The sequence below is a fragment of the Anopheles coustani genome, chromosome 3, assembly GCF_943734705.1.
Source record: "Anopheles coustani chromosome 3, idAnoCousDA_361_x.2, whole genome shotgun sequence".
Taxonomy (NCBI): domain Eukaryota; kingdom Metazoa; phylum Arthropoda; class Insecta; order Diptera; family Culicidae; genus Anopheles; species Anopheles coustani.
This window is the reverse complement of record NC_071288.1, coordinates 35,682,598-35,708,738: the sequence shown is the minus strand read 5'-3', so window position 1 is coordinate 35,708,738 and position 26,141 is coordinate 35,682,598. Positions and strand designations below refer to the sequence as shown.

At 46.2% G+C, this 26,141-nt stretch overlaps 1 protein-coding gene across 1 annotated transcript in view; it reads right to left on the bottom strand.

Moving 5' to 3' along the window:
• Positions 1-26,141, bottom strand: part of LOC131259622 (low-density lipoprotein receptor) — a 205,601-nt gene that overhangs the window by 30,290 nt on the left and 149,170 nt on the right. The window contains exon 5 of the mRNA XM_058261161.1: positions 28-254. Coding sequence (XP_058117144.1) covers positions 28-254 — 227 coding nt within the window. The remainder of the gene's footprint in view (positions 1-27; positions 255-26,141) is intronic.

The window sequence follows — 26,141 nt, the reverse complement described above, 5'->3', positions numbered from 1 at the left end:
TTCGCCAACAACCCTAACCCCACTTACCTGCTCGTCGGAACCATCCGGGCAGTCGTTCTCGCCGTCGCAGCGCCACTTGCTGGTGATGCAGTAGTTATCCTTGCAGGCAAACTGCTTCAGCGGATCGCACGTGATCGCCTGGCAGTTGTTTTCGTCGCTGCCGTCGCCGCAGTCGTCGTCCCGATCGCAAACCCAGCGCTTTTGGATGCACCGCCCGTTGGCACAGGTGAACTCGTCCGAACGGCAAGTTTCATCTGTGGAGATAACAATGTGAAACAATCAGAAACTATTCGACGAAAGGAGGCCACAAATGTATTCTGCAAGTCGAAATTCGTTTCAAATGCTGGTAACTGGGTTTTGTCTTATTCTTCGAACATCAAATTCTCTCCCACTTATATTGAGGTAAGTTAAATAACTTAAATAAATAAATAATAATTTAAATAACTTGAAAAAGGCCTTATCTTAAAGCTGGAAAAACGAAAGTTTATTGCTATTAAAATGTGTTATCGGTAAAAGTGTAGACTAGCGCATACAATTGAAAACTTAATTTAACATGTTGAATAATTTACCCCCACGACGATGAGAGGGATTATTATAAATGTACATAAGTTTTTTCATCTCTTGTTTTACATGTTTCTTCTTAGCTCTGCGAATTATTTTTGCTAAATATACGTCTGTTTAGAATTTGAAACACCTTCTCCACAGTTCAGGTTAAAATACTAGAATACTTTAATAAATGGTCCAAACCTCGTGGGCCGATGTTCTTATGAGTCACTTTTGATAAGTTTAAATTCCAATGTGTTTTGAGCCATTTGTCAAATTTCATTAATCTATTTTAATCATCAAAAATAAGGAGTTGAACTGATTTGAGATGGATTACATGTATTAATCCGTCTCAATGTTCCCAACAATTTAAATTCTTTGCACTTCAAATAATCCCAAATAAATTAAATTTAATGTCAATTTTGATGCGAGCATTTTACAAGTATATCTTATCAAAAACTCATCTTATACAAGTACTAGTACTAAAAGTATCCAAGAACTTTGAACAAGAATTCTGCAATCGGACGTTCATTTTCTTTGACCGAATCTCGCTCCCCTTATCTAGTCGAATTACTTGCCCAACAACACACAAAAGATCCACCTCATATTTCGGAAAACTTAGTTCGGAAGCGAAGCGGCTCAAATTCCACAACAATGCTATCCAGTAACTTGAGCCGAATTATCGTGAGCTCACATGGTGCGTATGAACCGTTTTGATGTTTGATGGGAAATTTTCGCTCCACTTGCGGCGCACCGGGAAAATTCCACACCGCCCAACCATCATAATCCATCCGACGGGTCGGAGTTTGACTGATGCGATTTCAAGAATGCTCGTAACACGATTCGGACGCTGGAAGTTATTCAGCCTTCCGCCTTCTAGGGGGGGTGCCACAATGGTCGCGTGTCTCCCAGCGCCCGGTCAGCCTTGACGGAGGGTGCATAAATGGAAAATGATAACATTTTATTAAACTTTACTTGTGCTTACGCCATGCGCCGGAGCGAGCAGTCGGTCGGTCGCTGTCCCTTGCCACGGGGCGCAACGACTTTATCGCTTGATGGTGCCATCCCGGTTCGGTTGCGCTAAACAGAATTTCCCCACCGGAGCAGCGCCAGTAAAACTGATGTCGGTAAGATTTACAACATTTTCTTCCCCGATGACGTGGCGGTAGGGCCCGGGGGGACGGGGACGATATGGGTTTACCCTCTTGTTTATGCCCGCCCTGCGTGTGCCCGAGCAATGCCGGTGACGGTGAAAAGGGTAAAGCGTAACCGATAAGAAAATTTGCCCGTTCCTTGTTGTGCTGCAAAACTTACTCTCGTAATGCACTTTTCCGCCTGCCCGCTCGCGAAGAGTCAGCCAGCGAGCGACAATGAGGAGAAGGGACCCGGACCCCGGCCGGAAGGTAGCGGGGTTGTTACAAAGTTTACTACATCTTGTAAAGTAGTGTGCAGTGCGTTGCACTGTGTTATTATTTTGAAGTTCGCTTTTTTTTTGCTCTTTATCTATTTTGCAAAATCTGCAGCACAAGTTTTCCTTCTCCAGTGCACCGCCCAAACTAGTACGGCAACAATGATTGACACAATCGAATTGTTTGATAACTTTGTTACGTAGTTGCACTGTTGCAGCAGTGTCACGGAGAGGAAATTTGTCGTGCAGAATTACAGCTTCGAGAAAGGTTTACTGGTTCGACAGGACGGATCGAACTGAATTTAGGATCATTACCAGCAGAGCGAAATGCCAAACAGCTTAAACAAATGGAAATACAATTTATGTATCAAAAAAAATGCTTTGAGAAAAACGAGTTTCTCAAAACAGGAAAAAATAACAAAATGTGTTTTAAATTTCATAATCGCCACCGGCATCGCTTCCCGATCCATCCCGAACCGCAGCGTTCTGTCCACCCAGCACCGAAATAAAGGCACGTTTTATCCCGCAACAGTCAACATACAATGGCAATTAAATTGAAAAGATAAACACTCCACCAGAGAAGAAAAAACGCCCCATCCTGCAAAAAAGAAAAACAAAACCAACTTGCAACATAAAAACAACTGATTTTCATTCCCTCAAACCTTTTCACATTTTACTTCGGTTCCTTCTTTTTTTTTGCTTGCCTTATTTCCATTATCCGGTTGCGAAGGTTGCACAAGGAAGAGAGCTTTGTAAATCAAAGAAGCCAGCAAAGGAAGCGTTCAAAAGTTGGGGAAGCGAGAACCGGTGGTGGAAAAGGGATCCCACCCGGGAGCTTTGGGTAAAGTGGTCAGTTTGTTGCTGATGTGATGAGCGTCTTGGAGGGGAAAAAACAAAAACTCTAAAAGAAAAAAAAACGGAAAACCAAACAACCCGAATGGGTTCAAACATGTGCTGGGATTGAGAGAATTTGTTAGAGGTAAGCTGTGGCGATAAAGAAGGGAAAAACTGGTGATCCTGATGGGTAACAAAAAAAAAACAATATGGGAAAATCAAATTCATAAATGGATTAAGGCAGACAACTGTGGGCCGGCTTTTATTCTGGCCTTAATGGTCGTTGATTCGGTGGGATCAATTGCTTTGGTTTTATATCCTCCCCCTGTTTTTCATTCCGCTACCAGAAATGATGTGTCTTTGCTGCGATGGTTTATGTATGTGTTTGTTTTTCGTACACATTATAATAGGTTTGTTAAAACCGGAAGGTTTTTCTACTCGTCAAACATTTACGAAATAACCTCTTGCGCAAAAAAAAACAAAAAATGAAACGCACAAAAAAAATGAATACTCAAAAAGATACCAGCGAACGTACTTATCGCACCAAGGAAAATCCTTCTCAAAGCTACCCGACACTTTCGGCTAGGGTAGAATTGATATCAACACGACGGGTGGCTTTGTTAAGTTTGTACACAACTTCCCAAAGATGTTTTGAAGATTGAGCAAACATAGCTTAGTAAGGTGCGATGTTTTTCTACTGTTTAATTTAACGGCCAACATGATTCCCTGGAAGGACGAAGAAAGAGTTAGTTTTTGGGATTGTTGTTTATTTTAAACAACTGGTTATCGAGTAGCATTGCGAGAAGGTAAAATTGTGAACCTACTCTTGGGTATCATTTTTTTAAATTTAAACATTTCACGCAGCACCTTTGTGATTGTGTTTATCGTACCGGGAGACTGTTCACGATCCATCTAGGTCGATGGACCAGCGTGAACCACACGGCGAAGTGAATGATACTGTTTTTACGATGCCGTTTGTTTACGACCAATCTGTCGCCTGCTCGTGCGCCATTGTTGTGCCACTGTTAAATGATGTGCACCATCGCCGATGGCCAGTGTTGTGCTGTTTATGGTCGGTATCGTCCATGACTCGGTCGCTTCGGTAGAGCGTGCACCATCGAGTCGCGACACGACGGCGGCCATGCTTAGAACCGTTTTTGTTATCCGTTATAGTTTTATGATAAATGTCTAATAAAATTCCTACCGACTTATTCAACGCATTGTTGTTGGTGGTGGCATGATAGGATGAGCGAGTGTGAGCATGTACGAAACAACGTACCCTTCGCAAAGGAACGTCCGTTCGGTATTCGGTTTCGATGGTGGAAGCATTCTGCAAACATTCCAGACGGGCATGATATGTGTGCGCTTTTAAGCTTCCATTCGCGAAGACAGCCGAGCATGGCGTAAGGCGTCCTCGGGCAAAAAGTCCGGCCCTCAGATCCGCGTTTTCATGGGTCCTGATGCTGCTGCTGATGATGAGAAACCTTGTGCGAATCAAGGGTACCACGCAACATTGCCCGGAAGGAGCTAAGCGGGAAACTACTAGCGGGAGATCCGTTGAAACTGAAGGCAATTTATTTTACGCTTCAAAATTCCTTTTGAAGATGACAACAAGTCCGCTGCAGAAGACGTTACGGTTCGGGAGGTCAAGTTCTTTCTTATGACGTGAGACGCCAAGGGCGTATGGATCTTAGGTTCGCCGCCTACAAGGCTTGGTTTGTGTTCTTGGACTCAAGAAAGCAAGTGTCTAAATTGCTGCAGAGCGTTCATTTTCCGGGAAATACCAGGAAATTCTTAGCCGTAGGGAAGAATATACCCATACACTCGACGAAGCAGCAGAAATGAAACCAGGCAAGTAGACACACGAATGCCTCGGGAACGCTAAAACCGCTAGCAAACATTGAAACAATCCCTTCAAAGTGATTAAAATGTGTAGCCCAGGTCATGAAAATGCTTAAGAGAGCTACGGATTTATTTGAGAGAATATTAAATGAGAATACATTTATTGAACCGAACACAATGTTAAATGTTGGTACAATTTGTAACGGGAGATTTTAAATTGAACTTATTCATATAGATATATTTGATTTGACATGATTACTGTCAAGCATGCAGTCGTTACCACCTATTTTAACCGCTAACCCACCCATAATTGAAATAGTGCATCAACTTTTGTCTCGAACGTATTTGATTTTGCCTCTAACTCATCAGCTTTTGTTTTGTGTTTATCTGGGTTTGTCTCTTGATTTTAACTGTATCCCTACCTGGAAATTTTGTTAGTGGGAATGAGTGAATATGAAAATTGTTGTTTGTACAAAAAAAAAATAATTATAATAATAAATCAGCCTACAAAAAGGAAATCACAAAACAAAATTATTAACAAATTAAAATTTTGCAACAAAATATAAAAAGAATTCGGTAGCGATATAAATTTATATCCAAAACAAAATTGTACTCGGGAAATCGGTAAAAATATTAAAGGTAATAGGCACAAGATAGTTTTAAACCATAAATTAATAAAGTTTGTAATTGTTACAGAGCAACAATCGGAAACCAGGAAAACTAAAGAGCAGAAATTTGCATCAAAATCTCACTTTTGCGACCAGAAAACTCAATTTTTGTTTTTATTTTTTTTTCAAAAATATTATACCGTAGATAAGAGTATTGAAAGAAACGTTGAAAATTATTTTGCAAACTATTTTGTATTTGCAGGAAAATAGAGCTTGTTGAGAATCTGTTACCTTAGCCGAACATGTACGAACGGTTGGTAATATTTGCCAACACCAACGACCAGTAACATAAGCTCATAACTAAACCATGGAAACTGTTTAAAGAAAATATGCTCTAAACGAGAATGCACCATGGGGACGCACTTGAAATTATTTTATGACGCCTATCAGGAGCGTGCATTTTCGACCGGAACTCACGGCTGATAGGATACCCATAGGTCGGTACTGAATATTTGTGTGCTGAGGCGCCGATAATCGTTGGCACCAGTGTATATAAATTCGCATCCCTGCCGAGCGGTCGAGCATCCGGCACGATTGCAGAATAATATTCAGCGCTTCCATCGTAACGGGACAATTGCATTTCAAATCGGTTCCCGCTCGACAAGTTCCACAGTGTCCCGCGTATGATGTGCGTAAATTGTTCTCACCGGATTCGACATGTACAATCATCGGTTGACATCAGGGCAACGACCATGCTCTGCCTTTCACCTTCCCAAGCACCCACGGGGAGATGCTGTCTAAAAAATGCTGCTCCCCTTATGCAAATCGCTATCAATCGATGGTTGTACATAGCGTGTGTCTTTTTTTTATCGTTAGCTGTTGTTGGGGCCCCGAAGCTAGTCGAGATCTCGGTGGGTAGATAGCTGGATGCCACCGCAGGACCGTACGCTTTGCTGCGTGCGTTAGACACACACACTCGCAATGGATGTATGCCGGGTGTGGAACCTCTAACCGGATAGTCCCTGCGGTGTGCTTCCGACCAAGTGATATGGCCTGTCCAACGGAGCTGACAGCTCCGGGAGGGAGCACTCAAGCATTTCCGAGGCGTCGCCGGTGGTGATGGGCCCACGTGGCGAGACTCGCTCTCTGATCCATTTAAGGCTCGCCGGGTTTCGGGCCCGGTGTGGTGTCGGCTTTGGACGTCCTTGTCGGCCTTAACTTTGATGGACGTGTGGGTTAGAGCGTGAGCATGTGCGTCTGCCCTTATCCCCTGTGTGCGCGTATATACACACACATACACCCTTACACATAGGGACACCGGTCGTCACTAAATCCGGTTGGTAGTAGCATCATCGGAAGGTAGAAAAAGGGGAGCAAGTCTTACAACATGGAGTTCTAGCTCGATTGCCAGACGATTGGAGGAATAGACGCTCCCGTGGGAGGGTGTCTGCTGGGAGAGTGATTTTCCCATGTATGTTTTCTAACCCAGCCAACCTACCCCCCGGATCGGAAGCACGAAAGGTAGAGCCTTGCTTGCGGTGTCGTAAAATAATAAATTGATTGTTAATGCATCGTCAAGCTTGATAGGATTTTGACGCCTGGACGCCTCCGCTGGTCGATGGACAGAAGTGTGCGCTCGTGACGCGATGGTGGTCACACCGAAGCCGCGCATGGTGGCGGCGTGGGGAGCAAGAGGAGGATGGGAATAAATTCCGCTACCAGAATTTTCAATCCCGAAAACATGCCCCAACATTGCCGAGGTTCATGGCACCAGACGGGGAAGCACTCAGTGCGCCGTGTTTCGTGTTTGATTTATGACCATGGCCCGGGCCACTTCATTGATCGCTGTCAGTTTGTGTCGAAAAAGATTTATTCACGTCGAAAGTGTCTTATGCCGGTCAAATTTATTCATTCCGGTCAAGTAATTCCTCTCATACACGCAAGAGTACGTGATACCCGGAATGAGGTACTGCTGGAGAAATCAATAATAAAAAAAAAAATCTGTCAAACCATAATGCACCGTCCGCGGGATGCGTTGTCAGGTATGGGCAGGATTCTTCAATTTCCAGAGTTATATGTCACGTCCATGGCAACCCATTCGCTAGGGGGAGCTTTTGTACTTAAAATCATACGGCTTCCTTGGTAACCAATTATTATTACACCGCCCTCGGAGCATTATAACGGTTCTGTTGCAGCAACAGAATATACACACACACACACACATTCTCACCAGATGGCGCGAAAGGTACGTGTTTTCGAGCGTTTTCGAAGGCGCTTTCGGGTGGAGATCGGCAAAAAGGTCATAATAAAATAAAATAAAATAAAAAATACAACCGAGCATAAAACAGCACGACTCCCCCCCAAGCATGATGTTCCGTGCACGTTCGGGGTGGCGGAAAGAAAAACAAACCCGCTCCCAGTACCGTCAGATTGGCCCGCCGGCGGCGAATATTGGGGCGCTGATCAATTTCACGGTCGCCGCATTGTCATTAGTATGCAGCATCTTCCTGCCATTACGCCCGGCAGCATTCGAGCGGCCTGGACCCCCTGGGGGAGGTGCGTCGAACGGAAAAGTAGAATCATCATTAGCAGAAGTAATTATGAGCGCCGAAACAACGTGCGAAGAAAGGGCTTTGCATGCGCAGCCATCCATAAAACCGAGCGGCTTTTATGTGCCCATCCATATATGCATACATATGAGGGCGCGTGTGTGTTTCGGCAAGGGCAATACACCACTGAACATTCGGTGACTTTTTCTGCAGGCGGAAAATTATATTGGAAAAGTTTCGCCCGTTACTTTGAGCTTTTTCGACGAACTTTTCCAAAAACCCATTTTGCCATTTTTCCCCAAAATTCATACGATCCTTTTCCACGCTTTGGATTTCTTTGAACGCAGCGATTTCCACCGTAAAACACAGCTTGCACAACACTTGGACTGGGGGAAAAGCTACGGTTTGATCATTGAAATGCGGCAAAAGGACAAACGAACGAGTCTTCCTTTCCCCTATTTCCACTATTCTAAATCCCGTTTTATTCAACACCACTCGTTGGAACGTGAAATTGGTTTTCAGGTTTTAAAAATTATGACCACATTTTTCAACGAACGCTCGTTCGATCGCTCGTTTCGTTCCCATTCGGATTGTCATGTGACGGCCGTAGTTTTCCTTCCGTGCCGACTGCTGGTGGTGTCAGATATGTATGGCCAGGTGTTCCTAATCGGTGCGCGATTAGAGTGACAGAAAAAGGGGAGCCTGGATGGGGAATATATTTTTTATTTCCATTGAACACTGCCATATACGCTTAAATCATGCGAGTGTAATAGATTTTCAAGCGAGAGGAATGTGTTTTTCATTCTTCCACTGGTTTCACCTCGGCAGGTGACATAGATTTCCTTGAATGATGCCACTCCATAATTCAGAAAAGAAAAAAACAAACAAACTCGTTTTATGCTCTTTCTCTGGACCACATTCAGCTACTCGTATCGAAAGATTGATGTGCTGCAAGCAGTGGCAACTAACGAGCAACATTTTAAATTTCTTTTTTCAAATTAGCCTCCCTTAAAAAAAAAAGTCATGAATTTTGAGCGACCCGGGCGCAACTGTTTGCTTATGTCCTCGCTCGCTTAAGCCCATGCATGTTTCTACTCCAGTTCTACCGAAGTTGAAGTAGGGACGTCGCTTTTGTCATGATTCAACCTGACCCACTCAAGAAGGCGTTAGTCCTAGGGGCAAGCTGCTTCAGCTCAGATTTACCTACGGAGAAGATTTAAGAACTTTCGTAGGAAAGCAGGCGGATAAAAAAAAACTCTCTTCCACCGGCCGATCGAATTCGATCAATCTTTGTCGGAATAAATTGCATTATGCTACCCCGGTTTACCGGCACGGAAAGCTTCCGGGGTTCAGGATTGCACAAATTGCAAATGCAAATATTGGTTCCGTTTGTCCAAGGACGTTTGCGTCCTAGCCCTCGGTCGGGATGGTCTTTGTTTCCAGTACTCCGAAAGTACACTCTTATGTTGCAGAGAGGGTACTGTTGTGGAAAGTTTTGAATTGTTAGATGTGTTGCATGAAGAGTTTTTCTTTTTGCTTCATCGTGTTACGGGTGTGTGACTGTTTGTTCGTTTTCTGCCCTTTTGCTAAGCTAATCCATGCGCTGCCGGAATTGTGGCATGAATATTTTATTTATGGAAAAGTAAACATGGAAACTGCAAGCACAAACACCCGCCGCCGAAGAAACCCGGAACTCATCGACTGCATAAACATTATTCATTTCCAATGTTCAACATTCATTTTACCGCTGCTCCATCTCATTCGGGAATCCGTTGGGCGATGTCTCTGTGTGTGTGTGTATGTGTGTGTCTGCATGGGTGTGCATTTATTTTGCCCTTTCGAAACCACCCCGACCAAGGTATGCTGTCAGGGGGCATAAATTTTCGTCAATAACTTCTTCGCCAATTGAAGAATGGAAACCCCATTTCCAGCGACGCTAACCGACTTCCACCTGCTCGCTCTCCGTTGGGCTGGAACGAACCTGGATCATTTCAGCCAGCCCGGAATTGAGTTGCCATGCCCGGTGTAAGCGAAGCCAGACAAAACTGGCCGGGATGCGGATGGCAGAGATAGTTTGCGAATTGCCATTACAAGACGGGGGCAAAATAAAAATATATAAAATGGTAAGTGCTCCTGAGAACCACTCAACGGGTAACGGAAACGAAGAAGGATGAATAAGTGATGGATAAAACCATCCAGCAGGAAGAGAATGGGACTAGTTTTGTTATCGAGAAGCAAAACAAACACCGGAACTGGAAGTGGAAGGGTGAAGTGAGTTCGTTGAAGTGAGGGAATGGAACGAAGTGGATAAAAAAAAACAAATTCAAATGGAAATTCGTTCTTTCCCTCCCACACTGCTGCAAATGGCGATAGATGGATTACGGTTTGGATCATTGGCGACACCGATGAAACTGTCACAGGACTTCATTCGGAGGAGAAGAAAAATAGTTCTTTTACTTTCCGGTGCAACAAAACTGTTGCTTTTGTTCAATACCGGCCATTATTTATTCGGCTCAACATCCGGTGGAAAGTCAAAAGGTTTCGCACACAAAGGCAGCTGCAAAAACAAATGTTTTAGGTCAATAGTTTAAGCTTTAATCTGATTCTACGTAGACCGTATGCAATCATAAATCCATAATTGAAATTATGCCTTGAGAAAATGAGTGGTTCGTAAAAATATACATTTATTGTAGTGAAAAAATGTTGACCAGGATGTTATGCAAAGTTATAAATAAAAGAACTAATGTATTCCTGGGACTGAACCCAATTCATACACTACATGAAGATGAATGAAAATCGAGAGTTATGTCGAACGCTTGGTTGTTGGAAAAGAACACAATAAAAGTGCAGCCTGTTCTAAAGGCTAGAGCTTTCTTAGCAACAATTCCATCTCGATGCAAATGAGACAGCGCTTTGGACACGGAGATCGCATGATGTTTGTTTATTGGAGGCCATGAATAATAAATTCGACACAGAGCAAGCAAAATAGTAAAATATCGCACTGTGGCCATCGTAAGACGAACGACGAGCTCGGCGAACGGCAGGATCTTCTCGTCCATTCCCGAGCCATGAAGTCATTGTGTTTTCCCGGCGAAGAAAGGTGATGGGGGCGTTTTATGATAAATGGCTTTCGAACTGTGGTACATTTGTTGCCCGGGTGACGGTAGTGGTAGCGGAGGTTAGAACATCGCACAAGGGGAACCTGGGTATGCTCAGCATATCGTTTCTACCAGAAAAGACGCATGCTTCCTAAAAGCGGACGGTCGATGACTTATCACCCTTCGAAACAGTACCGTTCCAATCATAGAAAAGTGAGGCGTAGAAAACTAGTAACATCATGAACACCGCAAAGAAACGTGTCTGAAAACATGCATTTCAAACTAATTGGCATGAGTGCGCGCCGTGAGCTTCGAGCCATTTCACTCAAAGTAATTAAAAATAGCATATTCAGAAGTGCAATCGGTCCCACAACAAATGTCCGAGATTGGAAATGTAGCCTCAAGCGAGAGCAAGACGGGTCTCCGATGGTGAGCTTGCCCATGCACTCATCAAACCGTATTTCAATCCTTCAGTGACAGGCAGGTAGAAGTCGGGACGGATTTGTCCTTGTTCGCTTTTCTTTTTCCCGGTGAGTCCGGTTGCCTGCCAAGCTGTCGAGATGCGAGCGGAGGCAAGCGCCGTTTCCGTGTGTGACCAGATTAAATTGCAAAAATGCCGCCAGATAGCCGATAACGATGTGACAGGTAGTGGCCATATGGAAAATAGAGGCGAATAAAAAAGAAATCAAAATCGAGACCAATGGTCCGGCAGCAGCATCCTGGTTTGTCGGAACTGTAGTGAGGCGTTTGGAGGGGAGCGTTGAGTGTGTTCTGCAGCGTTGCCATCGCTGACTACGGCCCTTCGGAGACTGATGATATTTTATTCATGCCAACGAAGGGCGGCGAACACAGGCTGAGGTAGGGAAAATGCACACGCGTACATGCACGGACGTGACAAAACCAGGTGGTCGGACAGAAAAGCGGATTAAATCGACGTTTGAATGGGGCCGATGTTGGACAAGATAATGGTTGAATTTAGTCCATCTTTTCCATGCGGAAAGCATCGTACTCAATACATGTTTTCAAAGGCGATATTTTCCGAGTACAGTGCAGTGTTATTGTCGTTCCTTTCTTTAACAACTTGCACCGCTATAACGTTTGACGAAGGCTTCAACTAACCGGATTCTTTTGCTTCCAAACAGCGTTCGATTACAGTACGCACGCTATCGCTCTTTCCCTTTGGCCGAAACGGTTTAGTTTTACCGCTTGCATGTGCTTTGTTTTCCATAGAACTTCACTCAAAAGCCACAGGGAAGCTGTACAACAACTTGTTTATCAGAGTTAGCACAGTTTTCCACACACCCAAACGCCAATCGAACCGTTCGAACGATTCGTCCCTCCGGTGGAAACGCTTTCCGCCGCCGATGAACTGGAGCATTCGATTTCGAGTAGGGACATTTGCAAAACAAAATTAAATAAAACAAACGAACATTTGTCGTTTTGTTTATCACACTTGCCGGGCGCAATGCCATTCCAGCAGTTTTCCTCTCCGAGGTTGTTTAGTTTTATTATTGTGCAATTTTTCATCTCCGTTTTTCTCTGGCGCTGCTGCGTGTGTTTGTGACCACGCTGCAGCTACTCCGTACGACGGGGCATGTTGCGTTGGATTGCAAAATGAATTATCTGCAGCGGCATTGGCTCCCACCTCCCCAGACCCCCGGAGTTGTGCGGAATGCAGTGCAGATGGATTATACAGCTGCAAAAAGGGGGTAAGAGCTTTCTGCTGCACTACCATACGACAATCGTTCGTTCGAGCGAGAGATTGGGGCAGTGCATCAAAGTGTTTTATGGAACGAATCAAAGAGAATGCCATCAGGGATGGTGGGATTGTAGGATTGAAATGAATTAATTTTTCCGTTATGACGAACTACGTTTTTGTTCAACAGCACATCGAATCACAAATGCGAATCAGAAACTTGAATGTGTTACTTTAAATAAAAGTAAATTTTCTAATAATTAAAATTATGTAGTTATATTGAGGTGGCGCCATCTGTCTGACTGATTTACTGTAAAATAAAACCAAAATTGTATAGAAACTATCTTGATTCAGCAAACTTTCTCAAACAAAACAGATTAGGTTCAATCTCTGCTAAGGAATATGTTTTAATAGTATTATTATGTTCATTTACTTATTACAGTTCCGTCCGCAAATCTATTTACTTATTACATTACAGCTATCGAATTTCTTTAGCTACATATTTCCAAATCGGCAGTTTCCCAAACATGTTGTTCTTTGTAAATAATCCATCCGGATACGTAACTTTGATTCAAATACTTGTAAAAGACCCCCGGCCTAAGCGGTGTATAAAAATATCGTCCCCAAGGAAGAGAAAGCTTATCGGCAGCAAAACGACACTCGCAAGTGTATTTCAAAAGCCACCATTGAACATATCCACTCAACCGAGACCATTCGTCATCCACTGAACCTTTTTTTTCGACCCGATTAGGTCCCTAATTCGATCCCCGGTGGCATGAACGTATCTGGGGTGGAAATAGAAAAATTCATTTGCTCCACTGTGAACGGTTGATTTCGGTTTCCTTTCGCATGCATCGTCCCCGAACCGTCGCCTTCGGGGTTTAGATTTCTTTCATAATTTCCTGTGTCTCAAACGATAGCGAATACCACTTCATCGAGTCGCCTTCATTGGCGCGGGCAACGGCTGTAGTGAAACTGATACGGTTTGGCTGGCCAGCAACTCGAAAAACCACACCCACCGTCATCCCCCACGGACCGGTGGTATTCTTTTGTTGGAACATTTTGAATGAAATATCTCAATTCGCTCGGCATGGCACCGGAATGCATGAATAGCGGCGCTTTGGCGAAGTTCGTTGTTGTTTGCGTTGAAGCGAACGCGCAGCAGGGGGAAAACTCTCATGTACACCCACATCAACAAGGGGTGGAAGGCGGAGAAAAAAGAACCACCAAAGCTTCCTCTTTTCTTTTGTCCGGACTCGGCACCGCAGAAAAGTCCAAGCGCGCGCGCAATCAAGGAGCACATTTAGTTGACTGGAGTTGGATATTTTTCTCCCACAGTTCCGAACCCTTCAACACACTCGAGTTGAAGCACGGTAAGGGGCGGGGGGCACGGACGACCGGTGGGGACGGGAAGATGGAATAGATCCTGAAAGGAGAGAGAGCGAGAGAAAGAGACACACACAACAACGAGCGCCCGGACGAAAGGGAAAAGTGGTTGATGGACCAATTTGTGGTCAATTTAATCTTCTTTTCTACTTGATCGTCCATCACCGGGAAATATGAAAAGGTTCGTGGGAAGGTTGCGGCCGGTTGGTGCCACCATTGTCCACGTCATTCACTTCTATTGCCGTCCGCAAAAAAACCCTCCCACTGTTCATTTGCGGCGGTCTACGGTGGTCACTAGGGGAGTCTTACGAATGGCCAGGTATTTTTCTACGCCATCTTTGGGTGGGGTTTTAAAAAATCGAGTGCATCGGGGTCGGTTTATGGCACACGAAAGGGATGCACTGACCGGTTGAGGATGTCGTACCAATGCTGCTCCACAACGGACATGGCTGTAGCTTTCGTATTTTACGTGCAGAACGTTCAACTGTACCACGTTGGTGATCGTAAAAAGTGCCTCCGGATGGGAGCGTTTAAGCCAAGCAGCGGTGTAATCGTCGGCAATCGAGTTTTCCATTCTGTGAATTGGATTGAGTTTCTCGTAAACCACTCCGAGCGATCGGTTTTTAACCCCCTTTCGTTGCCTTCGTTCCCGGCCGCGCGACCATCTTTCTCAGGCTCGATGGAGGCGCCCGGTGGTTTTCAACCGTTATTGAATAAACAACGCCGGTGCCACTTGTTCTTTATGTTTTCTTTTTGTTGCTAAACATATTTACGGTGTGTCTGGCTGTCGAAAACTTTTGGCTTCAGCGCAAATTAAGTTTACTGCCGACCATACTTGATAGAGTTGCGGTATTTACTTTGATAATTACATCTTCCAGCCACGACCGCATCCCGGGTGGTGGCGCCCGGAGGGTGCATAATTATTTCGAGCCCTTAAACATTCACATCAGCACAAATAGTAACCGACCGAGGGTTGCTTTAAAAGAACACCCCGCGGCCCGTTGAAAGGAAAGGCTCAAAGTATTAGAACCATAATTCATCATCCTGGGGATGAATCTTCGCAGCATTCGTTTATTTCGTACTTTGAAATAAAATAAAAAAGAAGGAAAAGGACAAAACATAGAACTGGGAAGGAAAGAAAGCAAGACCGGAGGTTTGTGAAAATGGGATCGTACGAGAAAAGTATGTGCCGTATGCTCGTGCCACCCATCTTCTCAGCGCTGACGATGGGTTTAATTGTTTCCAGAAGAACGAAATTGACTTTCATGCCCAAGGGGACCCCCGGGCGCTCTCCTCCTTACCCCCCTTCAGAGGTTTATGTAACGGTTCGGTCGAGTTGGAACGAAAAATAACAGCATTGCCTCGCGTTCCATGGGAAAACGCTGTGACGAACGACGGACGGGAGTGGCACCAACCCCACGAGGGGTTGAAGAAAGGGTTTAAGTTGTGTTGTGAAGGCGGCACCGGCGGGTGGGGTTGAAATGTCTGCTAGCGTTAAAATGTGCACTTATGCGTAATTATCGTTACAAATTATTAATTCAATTTTCCACTTCATCGCAGCGCGAGGCGTCTGGGCGCTGAAGGGGTTTTGCCTGCACCTTGGGGCTTACTTATGACACGGTTTATGACGCCTTGTGGAGAGTGTTTACTCGGCGGAACCGATGCTGGCCGAGCAAGAATGTGTTCTATTTGCACCCGTCTACTTCCACAGGTGCAAGTGAATTGGTTCGTAGTTAATTACAATTTTTTTAAATTCAAGAAGTCCATTACTTGAAGGATGTAAAAACGCATATGGTAAATGAACACCCTTCAAGTACGTTCCAAGGAACCAGTAAAGAATCCAATAGTGATGAGCTTTAAGTTGACATGGTGTTTTTGTACGGAATATTTCCACCACTTACATTGCTGACATATTTAATCCCACCAGGAAAAAGGAACGAACCATTTTCCCAGCTCTTAACACCGCTTAATCGTGACTTTACTGAAGGTAATTGAATTTTTACTCCGGTCCATTTCCGTACGGCACGAACTCGACGGTTCACCCAGTAAACCATTTTAACGCCACTACAAACACGAAAGCGATAAACGGCCCCGGCTATCAGACCAGCAGTTTTCTTTTCTGACGTGCACAACCCAAAAACAATGCCAAACTTTGCTAAACGACATGCGTATGAATTCCGGAGGCGGAGGTCGCGGTTGTGCGCTCGATCTCTCTCGAGAGAGCGCGCAAATCGAATTCCGGATCATAACGGTGGCCATAAATACAATAAAAATTAATAGGCAATCGTTCGGTTTGCGGAACACGTGCGCGAACCCCGAACCGGGGACCGGTGCAATCGTTCGAATTGTTGGCGATGGTTCGCCAGATGCGTCCCACACGGCCACCGCCTTTTGCCGTTTGAAACCGCAGGTGAAGAAAACGACTCTCGACTTCGCCACACGAGTGGCCCTGCTGCACACGTACGGCTTCGGGCCGGGGGGAAAGTCATGCAAAAGTTCGTCTCCGTCCTAGCGGGCAGAAATCGGGAAACGAGAGGCACGGAACGGTTTGGGGTGTGGTTCGGAAATTCACCGCAATGCAGCACCAACAGCGCCTGATGTGCTTATCGGGCAGCCCCGATATCGGACCGGAAACCGGTTGTATTGGGTGTGCGTGCGTATGTCATAGGTTGCAGGCAAGTCCTTGGCTAATTTGATTCTGCGTTCCATCGACATTTCCGGACGGTTCCGGGCCGGGGTCCTCCTCCCGGGCATGTCTTAATCGAGTAAGCTCCGGTCTCTGGCTCCGGCTAAGCTCACATATGGCATTCACTCACTCGCTCGAGGTAGGCTGTTCACTGGACGTGCCACTCTCAGCTAAGCCACTTATGGAACCGCTTCGTTCGTGGACGTGTCTTTCAGTTCACTCCACTCTACAGGGTCTTATCCTCCCATCAAGACACCGACCAACATCTTTAGAGTATTTTGACTTTAATTGATGATTTTCCATTATGGAACTTAATCGCCAGGGCATCTGCTCTCCAATCACCGCACCGGTGGCACCCTCGAGCGGGGCGGAAAGAGGTGTAGGGAACCCACCCAAAACCCACCGAGCCCAGCCTGTAGCTGGCGGAAAGGATTTTGATTTGATTATTGAAATCTTCCAAACGCCGCATTTTAGGACGACGCGACGGTTTGTTGATGGAAATCTATTTTAGTCAACCCCAAAGTCGGGCTCAACGGATCAGTGCGAGAGATGCGATGGGCAATTAACTAAAATGCGTTCACAATGGATCGACGAGGCACGCACACCCACACATACACAAACAAATACGCGCGGAGCATGTTCGAAACCTCAGAGTACGGGATATGCGGCTTTTTCCGGTGGTCAATAGCCAAACTCGACCTCCCGGGTTTTCGGTGAGCTTCTAATGGATTAACAAGTTCCAGAAGCGGGAGGTTCCTCGAACGCAGCACACACGCACACAAACACACTCCGACCTTATCCTACGCCCATAGGCTTGGGTGAAGTTTTGTGTGCCTCACGTCCAACAAACAAACCGGGTCAAAGTGCTCCGGATTAATTGACGCAAGCCCACGAAGCTTAGCCTCCGCTCCGAGCTCGAATGCGGAACATGAGAACGCTTTCGATTTAGTGCTTCTCGCACCTCTTCCCCGCAAAGGAACTGCCCGGTCGACGACAGGATTCACATGTCCCAAAACTCTGGCCCTCACAGCCACACATACACGCATAAATGGAATAAAGTAGAGTTGGCCGGAAATGGAGCGGGCCGGGATATGGATATGCCGAATTTCCATTATCGTAAAGTGGGGCTAATCTTGACGGATTTGAAATTTTGCATTCTACGGCACGGGTTTTGTGGCGATGTTTTCCCGGGATCACCATCAGGAGCTGGCGTACCAAATCCCCTCCCTGGAAGGGGAGGCCTAAGGGTTTGAGTTTCTGGAAGCGGATGGACAAGTTTGCACTTGCAAAACCACCGGGTAATAGTTAGTGTATCCGCTCGGTTTGGCCCCTACTTCGTGGCTGCCTCCGTCAAGTATCAATTCATTCTAATCGTTTTTCCACTTCCGCCATCAGTCAAAGGGTACGCGAAGTTTGGGGGGAACCAAATGCTACCTAATGAACCTATAAAAACCACCTGAATCAAGGGCTTTCTTTTGCCATCGCTCCGGAACGGTCTATAAATCTCCCCGGAAACAGACGGCTCGGGGCTCGGCTGGCTTCCCGCGCAATAACCAAGCCTTTTCCGCGGTTTCCAATAGCGGTGGCCTTAAAGCGAAGCGCGCTCCACCCCCCCCCTCCCCCGCCCGGCCACGATCCTTCCAGCAAAAACCATCAGAGCCTCGACAACCGCAATCCAGAAGTCATCATAAATTGTTTCAATTCACCAGAATTTATGAAGATTTCTTATGCCCGCCGACATGCGCCTCCCTGTGTGTGGGTGTGTGTGTGAGTGTGTGGGTGTGTATTGGTGAAGAAGCATCCATTCCAGAGTTAGCGTGCTAAGGTTGGTGTTTCATGAAGATTTACTTCAGTCTGCGGTGGTAACGTTTTACAGCGAAGGAACGGCTGCGCCAGTTCAGGATGAAGGAGCAAGCAAGCAGGTCTTTCCTTTTTTACCTTTACAACCGAGCAGATAAGGGTTGCCACTTGTTCGCGCAACCACCAACCCCTCCCCCACCAAGCGCCTGGCAAAGGGCCTCAAAAGCGGACCGCAGTAGCAGGCTCTGATTGTTTAGTGGCCGAGTTGAAGGCGGCGGAGAAAATGAGAACCCATAAATCACCTTGTTCGAACCATTTTTCATACCTGTGTGTGGGCACCGCTGCTATCCTTCAGAATATTCTACTCAACCCCCCCCCCAAACCACTCGACCATCGCAGGGCAGGAACTACACGCTTTCCCCACTACCATCGACCACAGAGAAGCGTCCAAAATCTGCACGTGGCCCAGAATTAACTGGCCTGGTGTTGGTAAAATTTTCCGGCCGTCCACTTACTTAGCCACCGGCTCAACCACCCACGAGGAGCATGGAAAGCGGGTCAATTAAATGGCGAGGAAACAGAGGAAAGACACCCGGTCGGTGTCGCGGGTGCGGGCAAGAAATCAACGACCGCTTCCATTGATCGCGCCATTGAATGTTCCGTAAATCGGATTTCTCCGGTGATTTGGTAGATTGATGGGCGGCAAGAGCCGGTGGAAGCATCTGTTCCGGCCGGGCCGCGGAGTGTGACATACCGGACTTTTCGACGTTTGTGCCCACGGCTTTGTTTAGCAGGTGGGTGGTGGCCCACTTTCGTCGGATCTTCGACGACGCTTCGCGATTCTTCGCCCAAATTTCCTCAGGTTAAGCTTGGTGAGGCGGAGAGCTGCAATATCAATGATTGATGATCGAAATCTCGCGAATGGCGAATGGCAATCTTATCCCCCACCCCAAACCATGGGTGGTTTTCCTCCGCCGGAACTCGGATTTGCTCGGATGGAGCCATTGTTGTAGGCTAAATGAAGCCTGTGAAATGTTATAAATCAGTTTGATACGCTCTATTTGTCAGCCGCGAGCTGCGCCTCGGAGGTGGTGCGGGTGTGTGTGGCGGGGTTTAATACCCGGTTTCGCGACTGTCACCGCACTGTGAGGTTGATAAAATATTCAATTGTTTGTGTGGCGAACTTGTCGCGAAAACGGGATGTTTGTTTTGAAGTCGGAACAGATGATGTTGGTTTCCATTGATCACACAGTGTCGGGTTCAATGTTTGACTTTCGGAAGCAAGTGCCGACCGTTTTTGGAATTGACTTTGGTTTTTTGATGAATGGACAAAGAATTTTGAATTATACTGGAATTGTACATAGCAGATCGAAACATTGCTGCTTTCAGGTTCAATCTCAAACGAGATAACATTCGGCAGGTGGAAACGGGTGTTCGTCTTAGCTAATATAACCTTGAATAAGAAAACATAATATAATTATAGTGAACAAAATTGAGGTGCGTTGCAATTTTGAGCTTAAAGATAAAATTATTTGAAAATTACAAGAACATGGGTGTGACTTAAATCAAGCTTTCTAACACAGTACCTTTAAATAAAAAGATAAATCAAATTTAATATCGGTACAATGCTATAAACTTTTGTATATGTAAATGTTAGCTGATCATTAAATTTATTTTATATTTTTAGCATTAAATGTATATTAAAAACTTTTTAAAATCAATCTTACAATACATAGAGGTTAATTTGATTCAAATCACATGAGACACCATTGTCGGACATGGTGAAAGATGATAGTAATTCATAAGATTACCTTTCATAAAACTAAATACGAAAAGAATGTCATACATTTGAGGTTGGTGTATTACAGAATTTAGTAGGAATGAAGACTTTTAATTTCTTTACATAAATCTAAGAAATAGTAGACAATAAATCTTCAACCTCCAATTATTCACTAATGACCTCTCTTCACCTAAAATATGCATTGTTTCGTTCTAAACATAAGCGAAAGACTAAACGATGCACCGATATTAAAAAAGTTTAAAACATCCTGCAGTAATTGCAATAACTAATGAAGCACCATTGTACAGACGCATCGAAGTCTTGAACAATGTGTTTTCGAAGTAGCAAAAGCTGGCATCAAACATGGTTTAAATTGCCTCATAATAAATTCCATACGCACCCACTCTAGTGGGGCCTGACTGGCCCTACGGCTATCGATGCTAAACAGGGGCATGATCAAGCACCTTTTCGACATCTACGTGTTGTCTGGGTTGGAAAAGAAAACAAACAAAAGCCCTTACCAACTGGTCCGGTTCGGTATGGGCCTCTGGCGCAGTGATCCAAAAGTTAAATAGATGACGCACGGTAACACGGTCCAGACTGTCTATCAAGGCACAACCGCCACCAAGTACGACCGTGGGCTGAAAACTTTTAATTTGATACCAAACTTTGTCCTGTTCGGGTAACAGTTTGTTGAGTAACATACAGGAATAAAAAAAAAAAAAGAATTGGTTGACAAACTTTTTACGCCAGCTTGCGTCAACCGAGACGGTTCCGGGGATGGGCAGAAATGAAAATATCGAAAAAACAAGCGAGAAGGAAAAAAACACCTCATAAACTGGTCTCCGCTGAGCTGCAAAACATATTCGATCGATCGGAAGGTGATTGGTGTGTGCAATTTTCCAACCGAAGGGGCATATAAAATCGTTTGGCATGACACCACCGAACTCGGAGGCACGAGAAATTGCATCTGACAGCTGCTGCTCGATGTGGTTGCGGCCCTTCCCGGCTTGACTCGCCGTCGGATGACCCCTGACCGTTGGGTTTTTGGTTTTACTCTGCCGAAAAGCGTGCAGAAGTCAATTGACCGGTCGGTTGGCCGGCCCTTTGATGAAGTTAGTCCTACTTTATATTTCATCCGACCCATCATGCATCGTACCATCACTCTGGCATGTATTTTTCTGTTTTATGTTTTACTTCCTCCTTTTTTCTTCTTTGCCGATGTTTGTTGTGGGTGCAAAGGCAAAGTTTTCACATCCATAAAGTCACCTGCCTTTTCGGGTGGGCTCCATGCGAGGAGCACCCGAGACATGAATGTTCGCACGAAATGAATTTACCAAAACCAAAAAAAAAAAAACACGGAGTGCTGGCCCCGGTCGCCCGGTAATCCATACCTGTACCGGAGCAACCCGGGGTAATCTTGTTTGCTCATTACATTCTCGACACGAGACCACATAGTTCATCATTATTCTTGCGGATCGTACCGCTTCGAAGCGGAGGGAGATCCGAAAGCGTCGAAAGAGTTGCTTCAACCCAGCTCCGGTCCCCGAACGGTGTGTCTCAGAACGGATGAAGCGATCCTGGTCGAAGAATGCGGCCCCATGGACTACACTAAGTCTTGCACCTTTTTTCTTTTTTATCAAAAAAGCCTACCGTCCGTCGCGCTCACCAGTTATGCTACCACGCAACCGTTTTGCAGGGACGATTATCTGCATCCATGAGCGACTGGGAACCGGGTGTGTATGCTTGGCGTACCTACATACACACACACACACATACACAAAGCAAACTTTTCCCGAGGTGAGGAAAAGCTCGCGTGCGCTCGGGACGGATTGGGTGAGGATAATTTTGACGGATCATGCCGGATCGGGCCAAAAAGGAAATATTGAGATTCCGAAAGTAGCTACGAAAGGGGCACCGAAAGGGGTGTCCTGCTCAGGGGTTGTGGGGGGGGTTTAAGCCTTGGCGAGTTAATTCCCAATTCCTAACACGTTGTTCGTACCGTGTTGGGTTCGCCGGGCCCAGGCGTGTGAGCAGAGGACCCCGTACAAGTATTTGATCCGTCCAATGTTAATGAGGTATTGGGCGAGGGATATAGGGAAGGGGAGGTGCGCCCAATCGCTCACTTCCGTCCATTAGACAGTCACAGATCAAACACAACAAACAGGAGGCATATCAAACGGAGGAACCAATGGTAGCCAAACATTTATCTGATCTTTGAACCATTGGTGCAGGACGAAAAGGTTGATGTTTGTACGGGAGCATTTCTTTGTTCCGTTGGGTTTCGACCCAATAGACCGGTTTGCACACAAACGAATCACAACCTTTTGCACACAAAAACTGTTGTACGCTGCAAAAAGCAAAATGTGGTCAAACGTCGGGAATGTCAGCCCGCTGCTTTTATTCGTTGCATCCATTTGTTGGTAATCATGATTGTACATGTTGGCTGCCAATTAATTTTGGCGGACTTTTCACACGCTTTTCCCCTCTTTGTGTGTGTGTGTATGTGTTTGACGCTAGCCCTGGCGGGAATAAAACATTGAAAGTGCCAATGTACATGGGTTTAGTTTCGTTCGCTTCGTGAGAAATGCCACTGACGGATCCGAAAGCGAGATGGCGGAAGCGCTTGAACGGGGAGATACCAGGACGAGTATTAAACCTGCCCGAAGCGGGGGGGGGGGGGGGGGGGGGGCAAATGCAGAATGTGATGGAAAATAGGACGACGGAAGATAGAACGCTGAACATGGGTTCAATTAGGCAAATGGAAAATCACTCACGGGAACCCGCGCTTGATATTACAAAGCGCCGGGGCGGAGGATGGCGAGCAACAGGTGGAAGCCGTCCGGTGGAACGGTACAATTTTGAAATAGCGTTTGGTCATTTCGCCGCACCAGGGCAGGATTATGGCAAGGGAAATCTTCAGATACCGAACGACTTGATGACCGGCGGCAATCCTATTCGCCGAGCGAAAAGCCCGAGAGCGAAGAAACGCTGCACCATCTTCCGGCCATGACGAAACGAAAGGATGTTCTATCGTTTCTTGAAAGCGGACTTGATTGCTTCCTGGTAGGGTTTTCGGTTTCGGCCGGGGCAGCGAGAAGAAGATTGATGTGGGTTCGTGATGTGCCGAGTTGATCCTAGGCCTCGCTCCCGAGATTAGGTTCTGCCGTGCGTGCACGTGAAGTCCGTACTCGGCTGAAGTTGATTTAGGTATCGCCGTCGGTACGGTACGGTTGATTGCAGTGCGCGAAGGCGCGTACGGGAGAGGATGACGCAAACGAAAAACAAAAAAAAAACATCACCTACCAAGGCATAGATTCTAAGGCCGAACGTTTTAATCCGGGTAACCGACCAACCGACCGTTCGAGAGTGGAACAGGAAGCGACGGAAAATCCTCTTGACTTAGTCCCGCAGGATAACTGCAACCCGTCAAGCGTACGACCTGGTCATGTGACGGAATGGACCGGAAAGGTAGGCAAAGCGATTTATCGCTAAGTAGCCCCTCATTCTCTCTCCTCTACGTCGGTAGTATGTGCCCTTCCCCATTCCGGTTTCTTTTACGATAGGTAACGAGATAGGGAAAAGCACGCGTATCAGGAAAACTCTCCGCTACTATCTTGTTAGAAAATTTTAATCCCATTACGGAAAGAAAGGTCACACTTGCGCCCATGCACTGGGACACAAAAAAAGGGACGGATGTTGTGGCATACTCGGAAAGAGTACAAAACCGTTTCACGAGATACTATTTTTTCGTACAAAAAATGGAACACCCGTTCCATAATTTATATTCGTGATAAAGTTTTGCATACCTTTCAGGCGCTTCAGTGCGAGCATTTCAATATGGCACCCGGATGGTCAGGTGGCATTTGGGAGATAGTTTTGTTTTATTGTGTTGCGGCGGTGCACTCGGATGACGGCGTTCTACCCTAAGCGTACGTTGGCGTACGCTCCAGCTTCCATTTCCAACGCTACTCGTTTCCTTTTCGGTTTTATCTTGAGAAGTTTTTCGGAAGCTCCCTACTCGCCCACCATCCCAGATGGTGACGTCGTTGCAGGTGTGCACTACTGGGGGAGGTTGAGGGACCGAACGTGCTGGGTTGTGGAAGGACAGTGGCAAAAGTGTCCCTCTGGCGACACGAGAATGTGTGATATGAATGATATATTAATACGACCGACGTATGCTGATACCTTCGTTCGAAAACGCTGGTGTTGCTGGAGCGGTGGCAACCTTCGGGCAGTACCTCAGCATGCGGTGTGTGTCTATCGGACACGCTTTCCTTTTGCGTTGGTGCCATCTGGGAGGCAGCTTCGGCCCGGGGCCAAAGGGGGGCCGGGTTGATATTGAAACACCGGGTGGAACCGAAAATTGCACATCCCCAATATTCGTTCAGCGTCCTCCATTCGACTTCATCGTCCCATATCGGGGTTTTCCGGGCAAGGTTCCATCATTCCCGGGGCATGTTCGGGGTGCGCGCGAACTGAATTCGAAATATAGTCTCCGGCTGTTCGTCGTTCGGGACGGTTGGGTGTTTCGGTTTGCCACCCAAAAAGGCTGTTTTTCAGGCTAGACCCTCCGAAATGTTGAATTCTGATAACTTCCACCACTCTTCGTCCCCGTCTTCGTTGTTCTTCGGCCGAAGCTTGCGTGGTGGCACACCTCCGAACGAAGTGATGCTACCTGAAAGCGCATACATTTTTCATAATCATCCCCGTGTCCTTCTCCTTGGCTCGCGCGAGAGCTGTGGTTGACCGACTTTTCCTCAGCCTTAACTTCCGCCAGAGTCGGTGGCTTTTGGGAAGGGCGAAAACAATTTGCACCGTTTATAGGACTGTTATATCATCCCGCAACAGCCTCCCTCCGCTCTCTCTAACCTCCGCGCTCGGAGCTCGTAAGCACGGAAGCGCCACGAAGATCGTCGCTTTGAGAATTGTTTTTGAACGTTTCACCTGTCAGGTGACTTCAACAAATCAACCTAACTCACTGCAAGGGCAACTCAACTTGCCAACCAGATATATCCTTCTTCGTTTGGTTTCCGGGTGTGCCTTAACGATGGTTGACTGCATCATACCAGAGGCCACGCTACGCCACTCGTACCGAGTACGAGATGGATAACGAACATAAGCGAAGACGAGAGAGAGAGCTTGAGACACTTTTTATGGGGTCATTAATATGAAAATTTTAAAATTTATGACTTTTCATTACTTTTATGGCCGCCAAGCAATTCCACGGTGGCCGTGGCCGAAGGGCACCGGTGGTGGTGTCGAGTGGCAGGCCGGTCTCTTCAAGCTGACAGTAAAGATTTAGGCGGCTCATCTTACGCTAAGCCACAGCCGACACCTCCCCATCGCCGCGTCGCACGCTACCCACGGCGGGTGGGTGGTGTTCGTTTTGATGGCGAAAAGATTACGATCCCCATTTTCATGTGCCAGTGCTTACGGCTCGGGCGTCCACCTCACCTCAGGGGGCGCACAAGCAGCGTGTTCCCTCTGGAACACTTTATCTCGGAATGTCGCGTGCTACGATGGGATTTTTTCTTTTACGCCATCGCCTTGTTCGAAGCGGAATGGAAAAAAAAGGAAAACAAATTGTTTACGGGTCCATGGTCCGGGAATGGAAGAAAACGAGCCCCTGACTCAAAAAACCCGTGCAACTCCGCGTTCGGGATGGAAGCACGCCTTCGCTAATCTTTTAGGCGGGCGTGCCGTACCCCACGGGCGCCATCCTAACTGATGGTCAGTCGTATAAATCATACCCGACTGGCGGGAGCAAGTTAATTAGCATGACAAAGAATTTATGCGCCCCCAAACGAATCGGACGCGAAATGGTTGACGAAGCGGTATCAAAATAGGATAAAACGCAATCAGCTTTTTGAAAAACAAAAAAATTGCAACTTTTGAAACTGGTTTGGGG